The sequence below is a fragment of the Lipophrys pholis genome, assembly GCF_963383615.2.
Source record: "Lipophrys pholis genome assembly, chromosome: 21".
Taxonomy (NCBI): domain Eukaryota; kingdom Metazoa; phylum Chordata; class Actinopteri; order Blenniiformes; family Blenniidae; genus Lipophrys; species Lipophrys pholis.
The window spans coordinates 18,184,501-18,202,793 of record NC_137649.1 but is presented as its reverse complement, the minus strand read 5'-3'; the positions used below and the strand labels follow the sequence as shown (position 1 = coordinate 18,202,793).

General features: G+C 43.5%; 1 protein-coding gene across 2 annotated transcripts in view; it reads right to left on the bottom strand.

Moving 5' to 3' along the window:
* LOC308126182 (MAM domain-containing glycosylphosphatidylinositol anchor protein 2) overlaps positions 1-12,702 on the bottom strand; it is a 188,129-nt gene extending 175,427 nt beyond the window's left edge. Inside the window, exon 1 of one of the 2 annotated variants that reach the window (XM_080490365.1) lies at positions 11,692-12,702. In XM_080490365.1, the coding sequence (XP_080346491.1) occupies positions 11,692-11,764 (73 nt within the window). In that variant the 5' untranslated portion in view covers positions 11,765-12,702. The remainder of the gene's footprint in view (positions 1-11,691) is intronic. The other variant, XM_080490364.1, reaches the window with a different exon arrangement.
* Between the last annotated feature and the right edge of the window lie 5,591 nt (positions 12,703-18,293).

The window sequence follows — 18,293 nt, the reverse complement described above, 5'->3', positions numbered from 1 at the left end:
ATATAGACTGGGTCAGAAAAAAACAAATTGGGCCACTAATAACCGGGAGGGCAAAACCGTAGCACACTCTGAGGAAGCTGAGTCAACGCAGCAAGAGTTAAATTGTTTTCTGGCCTTATTTGACTATCATTAGCAACCTTCTGCTGCTAACACTTTACTCTTACACCTACAGTGTCCAAATATATCCAAATGCAGCATGGCTGTGAACGTGCAACGACTTTGCTGCAGCAGCCTGAATAGAGACGAGAGAAGATGGCAGACGATCAGAACTGGTGAGATCTGCATTAAGTCTCGCACTGAGATTTCTCTCTCTACTGAATGAAATCCCAAGAAGAGAAGAGCTTTGCCTACTCCACATAGCTCTGCTTGCTTTACCATAGGAAGCCATTAACTGACAGTACACGGCTTGAGGTTATCCCCATGGGTGCAACAGCCTCTGGGATATACTGTGTCTGGTGCAGAGATGAAGAGAGCATGACGCTAAAGAGATTAGTTAATACATTGTGAATTTCTGTTGGAAGAATAAGGTTTTTAGAGACTATTAAGGGATACACAGGAAGCTAAACAATACAAAGAAGGGCTTAGCAGGATGTTGGATATCCCTTTACGCAGGGTAGGAGGTGTAGTAAGTGTAAAAGTGAGCGCAAAAGCACACGTAATGACTGCATCACAGTTTGCAGGCGCTTTTGGGGACATACACCATCCGCGCTGAGCCTTCACTCAGATGGGCTGAAGTGTGAACGTGGTCATAAATCACGCTGCTAAATTAATATCTCAGCAAAGAGTTGCCCTAGATAGATGAAAAAGCAGACATGCACGCACAGAAAGTGAGTACACATCCTCCCACACTTGTACAAACTGCATGTTCATCTGTGTTAAATTTTCACGGAGCCGCGGCACAACTCCACAGTGTCAGTCTCCTTTTGCCAGGAGGGTAAAACGACTGCGTTCAACAACTGCATTCAGAAGAGGAGAAGAAAAAAGAAAAAAAAAGACTGCTTAGACATGTGCACGTTATATATTGTGAAGTTGTTGGGCCGAGTGCAGAGGTATCAGTTTGATCATAGATTTATTCAGGATATGTATTTAAGTGTGACCCCCCCCCCGCTGTGTGTCTATCTGTTTGGCATTCGTTTCGAAGCTGGAGACTTCTGAGGGCGTCATTGTCAACACATTTACTTCACCGCTGCTCCTGGTTGTCAGAGAAGCTTAAGCATTATTTGCTGCAAAGATAAGTAGGCCCTTTCCTGCAGTTGCCTCACAGCAATGAAATGGTGGTGATTTTTGAAGAGACACATCCCCCCCCCCCCAGATTCTACTTTCTCCCTGAACCTTCTTCACGCCCCCCCCCCCCCAGCAATCTCATCTGCTCTCGTGCACAATTGTAAGGCTGCTGCGAGGAGCTTTCGCTTCTGCAATCACTTCACATTTGTTTCAGCGATTGATTTGCTGGCATGTGAGGGGAAGGAGAGAATGAGCGAGTGGGTAGGCAGCGGGCGAGGGGAGGGAGGGAGGCAATGGGGAAGTCAGAGGACGTGCAATGCCAGGCTCACATACTGTCACCATGACAACAGACATCACTTCACAGGAGCAGCACTTAGGATGCCTGTGTGGGCTGAAGTGACATAGTTGAAGGTTGGCATTAGCCTCTTGTGGGTGCCACAGCGTACCAATCCTCTTCTGGCTTTCTTTTTTATTTTGGGGGGGGGGGGGGGGGTTCTTTTATTTCCTCCACAACGTGGCTAAAAGGCGCCCTGTTGCTCCTGTCAGCTACCTATTGGGATTACTGAGAGATTTGTACTTCATGTGTTTAAATGCGGGTCCTGCCAGTTTGGCTTAACAACGACAGTTCAATTGACTGAAATGCATACGGGAAGACAGGAAGGAGACATTCATATTCAATGAGCCCCTTTCATCGTCTGCGTCACTTTGAAGTTTACGAGCATGTATAATTCTCTGTGATTTGAAGTGATGCCAATCATGGAAATGATAACTGGAGATACAGGAACACATCATACACAGTAAAACAAATCTGTCTCAGCAGTCGAGTCTGCTGTTCAATGACACAATCCTGTAACTCTCAGTCAGGCCATTTTTAAACTACTCGTCGACAGTAAGACAGAATATACACTCCAGAACTGAAATATTTAATACTAACCAGATACAAAGACTTGATCAAGTTTAACGACAGGTGTTAAAAGTACCGTTTTGATCTTGTCTCTATGAGCTCATCCATTTATTCTCTTGGTCCATACCAAACGACTGTCACAAAAGTTACATTTTCAAGATCAAATTCCCTTCATTTCACTTCCTGCAGCACAGTATCTAATGTCTGATAAGTCATTCTGCATTCCAGGCATTTCCTAATTCTTTAGCCAATAGAAAAGAATGTGCGGATTTTCATGGTGTCCTCTCTGCACCAACAGCAGCGCCATTTTCATCATTTAGATCGAGCTATTGGGTGTGTGTGTGTGTGATGCAAAATCCAACCCGATTGGCTACAGAAAACATTTGCATGCATTTTTGCAATTTAACACAGATACCCATTTATCAATCAACAACTATAATTGACTGTCGATCACATTGTCTCATCATTCAGGGTGAACCAGAGAGAAGTTGTCTCCATCCGTGGCGGCTGTGGCTCGGTTGATTGGTCGTCTTCAAATCCCATGATTGGCGGTTCGATCTCCCATATCACTCTGACCAGGTGTTGAAGTGTCCTTGGGCAAAAAAATTAACTCCAAATTGTTCCCAATGGTGTGCGAGCACCTTGCACAGCAGCTGTCACCATTAGTGTGTGTGTGTGTGTGTGTGTGTGTGTAAGGGAAGATGTGAATGATCTTGTGAAGTTAGTTGACAATGTGCTATTTAAAGGGGTCAAAAACATGCAAAATTCAATTTCTAATGGTTTTCCAACAGTAAATATGCACCCCCATACCTGGGAATGACGCCCCAGAAGTGAAGAAAATCTGTCATCTCTCTCCCTGGCTTGTTTCAATTTTTTAAAAGATGTGTGTTCCAACAAGCAAATCAGAAATCAAACCCTATATCGGGTCATCGGGGGTTTAGCCAATCCTAATCAAGTTCGGCCCTCCCTTTGACCCTCCCATATTTAGGCAGCTCTGCTTTGGCACATGGCACCATGAGAGGAAGTACTTCCCCGTCTTCCTAATATGGGCATGTGTGGGCGGATCCAGTCCAGCTCACACTGACACAGCAGATTTTGAATGCAGCTCAATATGATGGAATATTCAAATGGATGAAAATCAAGAAAAATCTGGATTTGGGGCAGTAAACTTTGAATAGAATGTTTTTGGACCAACAAGACCCATGTGAAGGTGTTGACAAGTTGAATAAGTTTTCATCCCTTTAAGTCTATTTCCCATAACTTTAGCAAGGCTCCAACTTTCACTTACATCTCTGTATTCAAATTCATACTGGACATGGCCATTTTCTGAGGTTCTCCACTATTGAAATCTGTTTTTGCATTTTCTGACTTCCGTATGATTGAATACATTTTTTTTATTGATGTTTTGTCCCCGATGCACTACATCTGGACTCCCTGCTGCGGAAACCACACACACACACACACACACACACACACACACACACACACACACACACACACACACACACACACACACACACACACACACACACACACACACACACACACACACACACACACACACACACACACACACACACACACACACACACACACACACACACACACACACACACACACACACACACACACACACACACACACACACACACACACACACACACACACACACACACACAGTGATTGAATGTTTTTAACAAACTACAAACCTTGCTAAAGAGAATGTATTCTACTCTAATCAGTCTGCAGCTGTACTTCTCACTTCTCTCTGAGAATGCATTGTGTAGAAAAGACAGTAACATCAAACTCACCTTGCTTTGTGTATGGAGGTCATAACTTTTTGTCATCTATCTTTCATATCGTCTGATTCAGTAGCTAAACCATGACCATGACAAAGGCTAGTCACAGCCTCAAGAGGCCATCAGTTCATTGCAGGGCAAATAGACGGACAGGCTACCATGCACATTCACACATGGAGAACATGCAAGATCTCAAACCCACAACTTTCCAACTCTGAGGCGAGTGTGGGAACCACTGTAAACCTGTGCGGCCCAATTTTTTGTTTTGTGACTTTTATTTTTGAATTAGTAGATATTTAAAGATTTTAACTGCTTGATGGAGTTACTAGTAACTGTCACCTTCCAGATGCATGTGTGGATTGGCTGAAGAAGCATGATGGATACAACAGCAAGCTGCAGGAAGTTGAGAGGTGACTGAGCCTCAAAACTGTCCAAACAGAGACAATAGTACCACGTATCACTGTGTATTTAATGCTCCTACTGCAACAATACCAGCTACTCTGATTACTTGCAGCACTCATTCCCCAGTCAGAAGAAGTCCAACTTTCTTAGTGATAAGAGCTTTTGCTAATGCTAATGGTCAGGTCGGACAGAAGAAGACTCCTTCCAACTGTTTCCACAAAAAAACAAGTGACAAGCCATTTGAAACTTCGCCAAATTTAACCAAGTTACACTCTAACCCAACAGCAGAAATAATAGGGTTTCAATGTACCCATACTTCAAAATTAGCTCTGATCAGACATGAATGGGAGATGAACTGTTCAGTTGAAGTTAAAAGAAACAGCAGCAGTCATATCTGAAAAATATTTACAGATTTGAAGTCACTTGACACGTGACTTTCTTTATAATTCGTACTTCTTACATACTGCATGTACTGAGTTTAATGTGATCTCACTGTAAAACTTCAAATCAAATCAATTCAATGTCTGTACAATGTATTAGTTGGTTTTAGTGGCATGCTTTGACATATAGAAAGAAAAGCTCAAACTGACACTGGGTCCGATTTTAAATTAAATTCCTTGCCGGAGTGACTGACTCGCACGTTCAAGTACCTCAATGGCAAATAGAAAGAACACTCTAAATAAAAGCAGTAACCTCCAGCTTTCATTATTTCTATGGTAGGCGACAAGGCTACTCAAACGAGAAACTCGCTCTCTTGTATCTGTCGCTCACTGATGCTCTGCATCACATTATGCTGTGTGTCAGAGCGCCATCAACTGAATGTAGCAAAATGGATCTGATCATTCTTCTGGCCATTCTTTATGTTATCCATATTTTAGATGTCTTAAGGTTTTGTTTTAAAGTATTAAATTCGTGTCTCATATATGGATGGATTGAATCCAGCTGGAGTTAATCTTTGAATGAAATGCTGCTACAGTGCCAGGAGTTTGCATTTACTTGCCCATATTAGAGCTCTTGTCAGATCTTAATGTGATAACATGACGAATTGCCCTATTCAGCAGAAACAAAACAAGAAAAGCATAACAGAGTCAGCCCATTACTGTTTTTCTGTCTCTTCAGGTTCTCTGAGAAAATAGATCTGTGAGCAGATTTTACTTATGAAAAAAAACACTGCAAGCCCTTATCTCTTAAGAACCAACATATAAGGTCAGTATCAAAATTGAAAATAGAACTTCCGTCGGGTTGCCATGAGCCCCGAGTATGAATATGTTCATAGTGGGTATAAATCTGTACTTGCTATATCTATAGATTGATCCCTGTGCTATATACATATACAGTATACATAACAGCGGACCTACATATATTCCTTGTCAGAAAACAGTTTTGTTTCTGAATTGCTGCTGAAGTCACAACATGAATCATGCTAAAGATTAGAGAAACAAGCTTGTGACTGAAAATAAAACCCACCGGTTTGAAATCCAGGAATAGATCTCGATAGGAAATGTGCAAACCATTGCTTGTTCCAACCCTCATCATCACCAATATGAAGCCTTGAGCTTTGCAGCTTAGTAGTTTGGGGCTCGATTACCTCGGGCCCTGGGGTGTCGCTCCAGGCCTCCCAGCAACAGTTCCAACCACACCCAGTGGGACACCCACCCACCCACCCACCCACCCACCCACACCCACACTTCCACATCAACAGGATGTGCTGCTGATGTCTGTTTTCTGCCATCATTCATTCAACTATCAAAATCATGTACTTCTGTATTTGTTGTTGCTACTTTGTTAATTTATGTACCGGCTTGAAAATCATGTTACTATCTAGATTGCCCTGCTCGGGCTCATTTAATCTTCTAACAGTTGGAAAATGTTTGTATCAGTGTGATAAGTGTAAATATTATATGGAGCATTAACAAGGGTATTGTCTGTTGTCAAGTCTCTTCCTCTTTGCAAGAGCAAAAACTGTTCTGACACAGGAGGGCTCTCAATCACATAATGTTTGCCCAAGCTGCCGAACAGGACAAGGGGAAAAAAAAAATATAAGAAAATGGCAGACGTCTGTTCTCAATTATTGATAACTTGCAACCATTTAAATAAAAGAGCCTGTGAAAAAAGCAACAGGGACTCCAGAGGTGATCTCACAGGAAGGCACACTGCCGACTTATCCCAGGGATCTACAGCTGTCATGTCTCACACTACAACTGCAGCAGCAGCACTTTTGACCAGTCGCGCTTCTGAAATCAAGATATTGCAGTTTTAATTTATAGAGGTTTAACCATGTGTCTGTCACCATCAGGAAATTAACACTATGACAAGAAATGAAATCAGTGCAGATAAAAGCCCAGCTGCTGTACAAGGTAATATTAGCGGGACCAAGGTTGACATTTAAGATTTAAATCTTGTTTTTAATGATCCAAATGATAAACGGGCACTTAATTGGAATCTCTGGAGGCAAAGAGAAAAATACCAGTTCTGGGTTGGTGCAGGCTTTCTCTGCAGGTTAGAGGCCAAACAAGACTTCATTAAAAGTACAGAATGACTAAATAAATGCAGACACAAGGCGAGTCTAGCCATGCACCAGAACAGGAGTTAATGAATGAATGACTACAAGATCATTAGCAGCAGCTTTCTGTCCTCGGCACTGTGTAGGGGAGGACAAGTAGCTCAGGGTTTGGGGATGTGGGCTTAACAGTCCAAGCAGCCAGCCAGGTTACAATAAGCTTCTTTGGTCCACAGTAGGGATTTGCCCTTGAATGATCCAGAGGTAAATTGTGTTCCTGAACTCATCCAAATCCTCACAGTAGAAGGAGGAAAGTATTACAGCTGTTCATGATGTGTGCAAAGTACCCCAAAGCTACATAATACTCCCCCCCCCCCCCAGTTTTGATCACAAATCATGACGAGAAAAATTACATTCTGACTGAAAGTATATTCCATTCTTCATGGCTGTGCACAACTCTGTTTGCTTTCAACTACGCAGGAGAAAAGAGGAGATGGAATAGCTTATTTTCCACGCAGAGGACATTGTGATAGCCAACAATGCTGCTAAAATCCACACTACTGTACAACCCCAAAGCTTAGAGTTCCATCATTTTCTATTTTGCCTACAGCCAAACTATACACAGCTGCATCTTTCAAAATAGCTGAAGGGGTCACAGAAAGGCCAAATCTGAGAGTGGTATCCTTTAATACCACACAGGCACACATGCTCCACAACTACGGGTCGACAACCCACAAGTGCAACCTCATAGTTTCACATCAACACTGCAAGTTAGAGAGATAAAATTATTCACTGATGTATATGAAAGTGATAGCTGCCGGGTAAAAGGGTTGCTCTGTAGCTCTGAAGAAGCTTACTGAAGTCTAAGGAAATTGATTTTCATACCGATATTATCTTGCTATCTCAGACTTCAGTTGAAAACTACAAAAAAACCTTTGTAAAAGCAATATAAAGGCTGAAAAACAAGAGCAATTACAGAGTGTTCCCATCCTGGGAAACGTAGGATCGAGTGTTGGTGGAGTTTGAATCAAATTGAAAAGGTTGGATCATCTCAGCCTCTGTTGCTCTGCAGACATAGTCTCCAGCTTCATTTGCATGCAATCCAAACTCGATGCAATATCCTACAAGTTGTTGAGATAATGAAGTTTGGTTTCCAAAAACATTTGTTTCACCTTAAATCGCTTTCGGCTGGAGCACTTAAACTGTTGAAAATTATCCATCGAGTACACAGCACAGCGGGAAACGCTTCAGTTCAAAAACATTGTCTCTGTATACTCAGTGCCAGTCTCAGAGGACAGGGTCCAAAGAGAACTGACATTCGGTATGATTAAGTTAGTGCGATCTGAAACCCCACCCAGGGGTATGTAGTAATCCCCAATGTGCACAGCAAAGTGTTCCACTGCAACAAATTGCTTGTTCGGTGCCATAGTCAGCTGTATATCCTCAATTGCCTCTGATTGAAGCATATACTGTAGACGTCCGTCCGCTGTTTCCCCAAGGGAGTGCAGGGAGAGACAGGAAAGAGAGAGAGAGAAAGACAAGCAGGGAATGGGGACTGGGAGTGGGAGGGAGAGAAGAGATAGAGTTATCCGTGGTCTCATTACGGTGGGAAATGTGAGGGTCCCGATCCAAGGGAATGATGAAGGACTCTGTGGAGGAGGCCTCTGAGAACCAACAAAGACGGCTTTAGTTTCACTGGCAGAATGCATTTGCATAGCTTAGAAGCCAAAGCGTCTGAACTGGGGCTCATGAAAAGAAACCCCAGCAATTGCTTGGACTTCAATGCAAACGAGAGAGAGAGAGAGAAAGAGAGGGAAGGAGGGAGAAGTGGAATGGGAGAAATAGCAGTAGGAAGTTTTTCCTCTTCAGTAGCAAAAACATAAACGAGATCAGGAACATCTGCACATCCCATGGAGGTTGTCGCTGACTGACTTTGATGCAAAGAGAAACATACTGAAGGCGGTACATCTTAAGATAAAGTAACAAGCACCAAAAAAAAAAAACATTTCCAAGCTATCATAGGAGTCGTGTTCCACTGTAGCCTTTTGATTGTATTATTTAAGAAGAGTTTAGTCGTCAGCAACATTATACATAAATGTCAATTGAGAATATTTAGCAGGTTTGTAGATAAATCCTGGAACAGCTCCACTCGCTTCAGTGTACATACGAGCCATGATTGGCAGTGAAATCGACATGATGGTGTGATCTCCTGAAGAGAGGTTTGTGTGTATAGAAAGAGAAGGTGAAAGAAAAAGGAACGATGGAAAAATAAAAAGAAGAAAAGACAGAGAGAGGAGAAGATGGTGTACTCGAGTGGCATCTCTTTTTTCCCCTCTGTGGCCTGGAGTCGTGGAGGGATGACTAGCCTTCATCAATCGTATTTAATGACTCTAGCAGCACCACTTAGCACACTAGTATGTGATTTCTTCATTACTACATCATGATTTCACCATTTAGTTGGCGGTGATGACGTATAGCGGCGCTGCAGGATAAAAAATAATCAGTAAGAGTCTCATTTTCTTGAAATGCCCCATTCATGCGTCAATTCTTGGGTCTATTTGGAAATCAGGGAAGGTTCTGATGACGGAATCTGGCGGCCTGTATATTGAAATGAAGTCCACTGTGAAGAAACATTCAGCGCTGTGTGACTGCAGAGATATCATGAGTGAACAGCCTTGAAGTAAGCAGGTAGCTTTTATCTGTCGTTCTGTACGTCCTCACATATTATTCAGCCCCACACCTGCTGTCCTTCACCTGTTGTGCGAAATTCCCACACTGTCCATACCTTGACTGAATATAAAGTGTGGCAACACAACATGCATGCAAATACATGGACTGTATCCATAATACATGTTAACTTTTGAACTTGGGCAGTAATTTTTTATTCTGGCTGTCTGCTGAGAGATATGCAGTATGCTTTAAACATGAGTTGTATATAGATTGTTGCCTATGGCTTTAAAACATTTGAAATGAAGAGATTCACAACTTTGGGTACATAAGTGTCTTTCTATCTAAAATACGGCAGAGAAGATGAAGCAGGACAGACTGAATGTAAATCTTTCTTGATGCACAGTTGCTGCAGAACAGGTTAAGCATTGTACTGTTGGGGGGAAAAAAAAAAGAAAAAAAGAAAACAGGAGTGATTACACTCGAGGGTATTTTCAGGCTACATGCAAACACAGACAGTGAAATGCCCAAACACTTCCATCTGCTCCACTCCCCTGTCCCTTCTGCTGCCGCTGCTCGAAGCCCGGCAGTCGATACATAGCACTCAGGCAAACGCCACATCAAGCATTATGAGATATGATTCCTTCTAATGAGCTTGCATCTTTAACCACGCTAACGCCACGGCACGGGCTGGCTTGCTCACACTGCAGCTTTGATCTAACATTCATGTGATCACCTCTGATAGTCAACGTCATGCCTGTCTGCCTTGGATCCATGTACATCTTGGAGAAAGCCTTTTAGTGGATATCGAATCAAGTAAAGGCAATTTCTTGAGACATCAATGTTTGAAGAGAAGCTTTGCCCTCAGGCTTAATGCGTATCACCAGAGGAATCCACAAACTCCAAACAACGCCACCTATATAGACCTTTTACGTTGCCTAATGCAGCAGAAAGTTTTTAAGATGAGATGAAAATATGTTCCCCCTATGCATTTCAAGACACATTTGACTGTTGCCACGGTCTTCACAAAAGGTGTTAAAAGTGGGACAAATGTGGTTAGCTGGATTAACAGCACCCATATATAAGCAATTACACCTCAAGCTGCACTGGTCGGTGCTGTGATTTATTATCTTATTCACTTCCACCCTCAAGAGGAAAAGGATGGATCAAACCCAAGTGCCCTGACTCGTCGTATGCAGCACCATGACTGTTCCTGTCACGCTACTCACGCTAACCTTTCCTGCTCCATCATTTCTGCTCATTCAACACCATGGCAACAAAAAGGCCTTCAGTTGCTTGACAATGGCCTCTGAACCATCTCAATCCCACATTGCTACTTAACCTCACAAGCTCCCCTGCCCAGTCTTTGCTTTGGCCATAGCTATTGTCACCTGATGGCTCAGAGCCACACACCTCAAGGCCTTCTTCCTCTTCCATTGAGTGTACACCAGTCTTTATGTCCTAATAAAGCCTTCACCACCAACACCACTACCACTACCACCCCTGCTGCTCTATGCCTGACCATTCATATTTGATATGATCTGTGCCACTGGTTGCACAAGCAGAAATGGGAATGTGTTGCTACTGGATAAGCAAGTGTGAGGAAGAGAGGGACATACAGACAGGATGTGGTGGGCAGATCCAACACACATGAGCATCATCCATGACTCTGCATGTCCATGCCACTGCTCAACTGGTCCTCATCATGACATTCAAAATAGATTTGTCCTAATGTTAGATAATCACTACATCACCCTCTTAAATGATGAGTAAGGTCTTATATGTTGGCGTGTGACAAGTCTGTGAGTCTAAAGCCATCAAGACAAATCTACCAGGTTCCCATGTAATAATCCATGAACGTACCCTAACTAAATTTAGCTTGCTCACCGACCATCGTGAGTGATGGATTGGATGAGAAAGGGGGTTGTGCATGATTGGCTACACACGCGATTTGCTGTATAACCTCCGGGTTGCAAGGAACATTTGGAGGCTCTCACTCAAACATGACATTCAGACCCGGTTCGTCAACCTTGCACGATTGCTGCGTAATTCATTTATTTATTCCATTAAGGGGTCTTCTGATTCTTGGGGGGGGGGGGGGGGGTTAAGTGGCCGTGCATGGGGGAAAACCCTCCCTCCCCACCTCACAAGGTCATGATCACATTAGATTCCAAGAGTAAACAGCATGCACTCACCATACACTCCTTGGCATCGGACGTCTTCTACGATGAGCGCCAGCAGCCCCAAAACACAGATAATTAGATCCATCCTCTCACGTTAATGTCTGCATATCCAGCTCTCAACAGCAAGAAGTCAGCGGTGTGTCTGAGGTGCATAGACACGGCACAGCTCCGATCCGCACGTCGATTAATGCTCTGTTTTCTCTGTGAAGGTATGTACGTGCGCAGGGAGGCAAACGCGCTCAGGTTATGATGGTTGGGATGTAAACTGTCATCCAGTCAAAATGCGGGGCGCTTTTCGGCACAGAGACGCCGTGGAGGATGAAGGGTGGGGGGAGCGCAGGCAGGAGCGGGGAGTCGTCTGCAGAAAGCCCGGCCTCAACGTCAAGAAAAATATATATATTAATAATAATGCACCCTCGCCGACTCCACGTAGGTGCGCTCCACTGATAAACCGTGCGGACTTCAGCAAAGACACCCGAGGAGGCGCATGGAGGGGGCGCACAGGACACAACACATCGCTCCCTGCTTTCCAGCGGTGGTCACGGCTCGCTCCGCGGACGCTGCTGCCGCCGCATGCTGTCACACCGAACCATCAGCCCCCCTCCGCTTCCACTGCCGGTCAAGCTTGAATCTTAGTTTTCACCTTTCTGGGCGTTGAAGTCGTCAGAACTGCTGCCGTCTGAACCACAGCGGAGGCTCATGCGCACACACAGTCACATCACGACCGCAGCCCGACGCGCCGCGCGAGACTCATCTCTCCTGGTGGCAATGACAAGGGCAGGGTCCGGTGCGCCGTGCCGCCGCCGCCGCCGGATGGCTCCTCCGTGGCTGCCGTCGGTCGTCTCGACGTTGCGAGACTACTTCTTAACGGATCCGTCGGACGCCGCGAGCCGGATGTGCACGCCGTGGTGCCAGTTGAGCATCAGTCACGTTGCGCAATACGTGCTACGGAGCGCGCGGACGGCACCGCAACCAGTCCGTGGCTACGTCAAGAGGTGCGTGGCTTTCAGCGCTCATCTGTATGGGAGGCTTCGCTCGGCGTTAGGAAAAGGCATGAGAGGCGCAGCTGCTGGATGCTGAGAGAGAGAGAGCGAGAGAGAGAGAGAGCGAGAGAGAGAGAGAGCGAGAGAGAGAGCGAGAGAGACGCAGCCATTGGAATTCAGGAGATCGAGCTTTGACAGACCTTTGCAATCACCCCAAAACACACAGTTCACACACTCCTGTCTGCTTATGTTTCACCACGGCTCCTTTATCAGACAGGGAGGATGAGATGCTGTCTGTCATGTAGCATTCATCTGCTACATCAGGTTCCTTCAGCCTGAAATGGTGAGATGTCTGTGTTAGTCCAAGCAGCACACACCACTACGACTACTGCGATGACTACTACAGTACTACTTTTTGTTTTCAAAAAGTTTTGAAAAGGTGCAGCTAAGTGGTTGGGTCATTGAAGGCCCTCGGGGGTCCTGCAGGCTGCTCTGAGGGGGGCACCTGCAAAATGAGAATATCCTTTTCATTATACTACATTTTAGTGTAACTTGAAAATATTCCAACTGAAAAGTTCTCTCCCGATGATGGAATTCATGCAGCAGTCAAATAGACATTTTCAAACTTGAAGAATCATGTGTGTCTAATATAAAGCTGAGTAAGTAATGATCTTATAAGAGGCAACACAATATAAAGTTGAAACCTTGTGTTTTTCTTAGTCACGAAAGCACCATTTAACCTCCCAATGAGAAAATCCCCTGATCAAGGCTGTGCAGGGTTTGCATGTCCTCCCTTTGACTGCCTGGGTTTTCTAAGAGCATCTTATGTTTCCACTCACAAAACAACAAACAAACAAAAAAATATTGGAAATAGTCTACAGGTGAGAATGTGTACATGTGCACATCCTGTGTCCATCCATAAACAGGTGCCCACCAAACATACGTCCCTAATGGGCAAACCGAGAGTTCCCCATTTAGGTTCACTTGTGTGGGCTTGCTTAATGGGTCCTACTTAGGTTAACAATGGGAAATGTTTGCAGACTGAGTAACCTATATTAGTACCACATGGGTTGACAAACTAAATACTGTTTTGAGCCCACATAGACATTTGGCATGGGGCCATTATGGCCAATATTTCAGCCTACGAACTACTTGCAAAGGCCCAATGCACAATTGTTGGCTGGGTGGGATGGACTCCTGACGCCCGAAACCTTAAATTTATTAACGCAATATGGAGGACGGAAATGGCTCAGATTCAATAACATGAATACTTCCATAACAATCATCAGTTAAGACTGTGGATTCACCTCATATACATAAAGAGTGACAGACGCACTCATATAAAGACACACAAGCAAAAGTTATCACTAACCCGTCGCATGATAACAATACTGAAGACAGTATAATATGACATTGGTTCCATAGCGTTAATACAACGCTAATTACTTTTTGACAGTTTTGTCAGTCAAGCTGAAGAAATGGAATCCAGCATTTGATCACCCTGTCTGCCAAGCTATACATTTGTCCTGACAAGTAATTCATCTGGTGCAAGAGTAAAAGCTTCCCTTGAAGCAAATTATAATAATGTAACATTTTTCCTTGTTGTGACAGAAAAGCAGTTCAATTTGAAACACAAAGCCTGTCCTCAGAGGGCCTCTTCTTCATAGACAGCTGTGGAAGTGGCTGCTGGTCTGGCGCCCTCTTCAGGATTCAATTAAACAAATGTAACACTGCACAGTCTTTAGGGGTTACATCCAGTCTGTGACCAGGCTGTGATCTTTATTGCCTGGTTGTCAGAGTTTGAAACGGATATTAAAACGACGTCATGATGTTTGCTTTGCCTCATAAGCCTCCTGTCACCAAGAAGCTGGGAGGTTGGTACCTGATCCTTAGATAAAGACCTCACCAAAAACGTGGGACAAAAGAAATTTGAATTTGCTTTATGTAAAATTAATTCTAAAATCTAAATGTGAATGTGTGTTTTGTAATGAGAAGTAGCTGAGTCTTTATTCCTCATAAAAGCCGGCTTTCTTTATTTCATGGTGTGTGTTACGATTACCTTTATTTTTAATCACTTGCTGCCCTCTTCATATGTAAAAGCACACAGGCATCCGAGTCTGGCAAGTAGAATAAAAGTATTCCTTTTATAGCCAGATAAATAAAATTTAAAACAAGTCACATAAGTCACTCAACATCGAGAGTCCACTTCAGCTTGAATTATGTGAAACAGCTCACAGGTCGAAGGAGGTGGAGTGGCATAATTTATTTCAACCGTCACTTTTGGGGAAAGTTCTTGAAATGATTGGACACTGGACCTGCAGTACCTCATCTCCTAGACAGATATGTTGACTTTTTTTTTTTCTAAAGGGGAACATTTTCCTCGCTAAGAAAATATGAGGTTGTCAGAGTGGTTCGTCGACAGTTAAGCAGTTTGGACATGAATATAACTCAGCTGAATGTCCTGACAAGAATGAGAGTGGGTGTTTTAGTCATGCGCTGGTGTGTGTGTGTGTGTGTGTGTGTGTGTGTGTGTGTGTGTGTGTGTGTGTGTGTGTGTGTGTGTGTGTGTGTGTGTGTGTGTGTGTGTGTGTGTGTGTGTGTGTGTGTGTGTGTGTGTGTGTGTGTGTGTGTGTGTGTGTGTGTGTGTGTGTGTGTGTGTGTGTGTGCGTGTGTGTGTGTGTGTGTGTGTGTGTGTGTGTGTGTGTGTTTTGTCACTTATCCTCCATCTGCTTGCTGCTAATCATTCTGTTTATTGCAGTACCTTTGCATCACTCACCCAATATGGACCCGAGTGGGCGATCGCTGGGGAAGCTTAGACTTTAACACCCCATCTGCTATGACTTGTAAAAAAAAAAAAAAAAAAAAAAATGGGGGGGGGGGTTGAATCCCACAGCTGACGTGGCACCACTGTTGGTCCCTTGACCCGCATCAGCTTCCTGGAGCGTCTTAATGTGGCTGCACCTCAGCGTCCTACATTGGTCAATGTGGGGGAAACAAGCAATTTGCACAAGGGGATTGATTAGTTTAGTTAGTTTAGTCTATTGTGGGTAAGTCCGCTCTCAACCCCCATTTCTCTCTCTTTTCACATCCCTACAGGAATACAATACAACCTTTAAATATCTGAAATGTCTGACACGACGACAATGCACTGACATTAATGCAGACATGAAGCCCATTACGTGGCATTGTGAAGGGCCTTATTTCCATATCGTGCACTCACTACGTTTGTAGCTGCAGCTGCATGACATTTGACTAAATTTAGCCAGTCATACAGTGCATGAGGTGTTGGATATGGTATGAAAAAAAGACAGTTTGACATTTTGAGAAATCCTCTCCCGGCTGCGCATTGCTTTTCAAACACAGTTAATATCCAAAATGACGTCACAGTGAAACAAAAGGCCGCCCAGTGGGATGGAGAGAAGTGTGTGTGCGTATCTGCTCGTGTGATCGCGAATGCGTGAAAAAAGAATATCAGACGGTTATGGCTTTGGTACTCTGACAATATTCTGCTCTGATTGGCATCACACATGAGCAAATCTCAAATGGAACAACATGTATTTTTCCATCCCACTGCCCTAAAAGTCTTATAGCAGCCAGCCACCTGTGGAAACAGTCCCACTGACTACTGTAACCGAGGGCTTTGCTTGTTGTGTCTCCATGCTTGCTGCTGCTTCGTTTTATTTGCCAGCACGACGGCTATAATGTGACACCTGAAGTGGCTCATTACTTTAAAATGTTATCTGTAGATCTCATTTGGCTAACAGAAATAAAACAGGCCCGTACATTTTGAATCCAACCACATTTAGTGCCCCAATCGCCTATAATTACCTTTTCGTCCGCACAACCCAAAGAGTCATTAAGCAGGCTGTGGAAATCTGCAATATCCAAAGCACAAGCACCCATGGGGGTATGAGATATCAATTTTTTGGCTTTCATTCAAAAGCCGCACATATCCGAGTTCCTGCCAAGGCTGCATGCATAATAACTACAAAACCTCATTCCAGAGAACCAAGCGTCCCACTGCGAGTCACTGTGATGAAGTTTACACTTAGGAAATGGTTCCCTCTCCAGCCCCAATGTGGATCATCCAAATGCAGCTGGAAGCAAATAAAAGTGCATCCAACATGAGTATTTCCACACTGTAGTTTTAGGAAATGCAAAAGCTGAGCGCAATATCTTTTTACTGGAAAAAAAACATGTGTTTCTCTGGTGTAGCGTCCTCTTATAAAGTGTGTCAGTGTACATGTTGGGTCGGCCTGATGGCCTGCAATCCAGTTTGATCACACCATGTAAAAACAACACAATAGCCAGCACAAAATACCGAGACTGGATTAAGAACATTAAATTAATATGCGGCTGTGCTGCAGCAAATGAGATGTTAACTCATGTTTGCCAGTTGTCATAGTAACGCAACATGCTTTCTGGCTCGGGCGTCTTTAAGGAGCTTAGCTGGCAGAATGATGGTGACGGTCAGAGCAGTCGATGGAAAGATGTGACACAGTAAACAGAGCTCAAAGACACAATTTGAATCCGAGTTCACTGACAAAGCTATAATCAGGCTGAGCAGCACTTGGCTAAAGGCTTAATGGCCAGCTTTTGGCTGCTTGCGAAAGATAGATATTCATCTCTGTCTGGGGCATTGCACATTCCCAACATATTGGATTGAAAGAACAGCCGGGTCTTGCTCTTTCATTACTAGTGTACCTTAAAACCGGCCCAGAGACCACCTGACAGTGGACTCAGACCTGTGAGGTCTGCTTTCTGTCACCACATCAGAGGAAGCACAAACCGGGTTTTGGTTGTCCTTGTACAAATAGAGATAATTAAACATGTATTTAACTGTACCCATTGTTTTATTAAATACCCATTGAAGTCAAAAATGCATTTGCCATTTAAATTTATTATTTTTTTTTTTAATATAAGGTCATTTGGTAATGAGTCATGTTCCAGTTGAAATGTAAGTGGCTCAAACCCCCATCTGGCCCTGTTCACACGTAGAAGTGCAATTTGCTTGAGCACCTTGCATGGCAGCCGTCGCCATCGACATGCGCATGAATGGATGAATGTAACTCACAGTGTGAAGCACTTTAAAAGCTGCTGGAGCAGGAAAAAAATGTGCTATATAATTGAAGGGGGGGAAAAAAACTATTTATGGACGTCTATCTCATTCATTGAAGTAATACACATCTCAACGAGACTTGGTCATGCGTCTTGGAAGTTATGCCCTTTATTCAAGTGGCTCCAAATGGTTGGACTAATTTAACATTAAATTCATACTTTTTTTTATGTAAAAGAATGTCAAATGTCTGAGGACTTATCAAGAGTATTTACAAAATCTGAATCTATTAAATCTACATTTGCAGGTGTAGAGAAGGCGTGTAATGCACATTAAGCAAAAACTTTAACTGGAAATCTCAAATCTTGAACACAACCCCTAAAATTCAAAGCATTATTATTATTGTGTAAGTTATCATGTTTGTTTTTATCTCGTGCTTATGCATTTTTTTGTATTGGCTCTGTCAATTCTCTGTATACATTGTCATATATGTGGTGTAATGCTGTGGTTCTCTACCTTTATCTGGAGGGACCCACATTTTTAAAACTTTTAATGAGTTTAATGTAAACTTAACT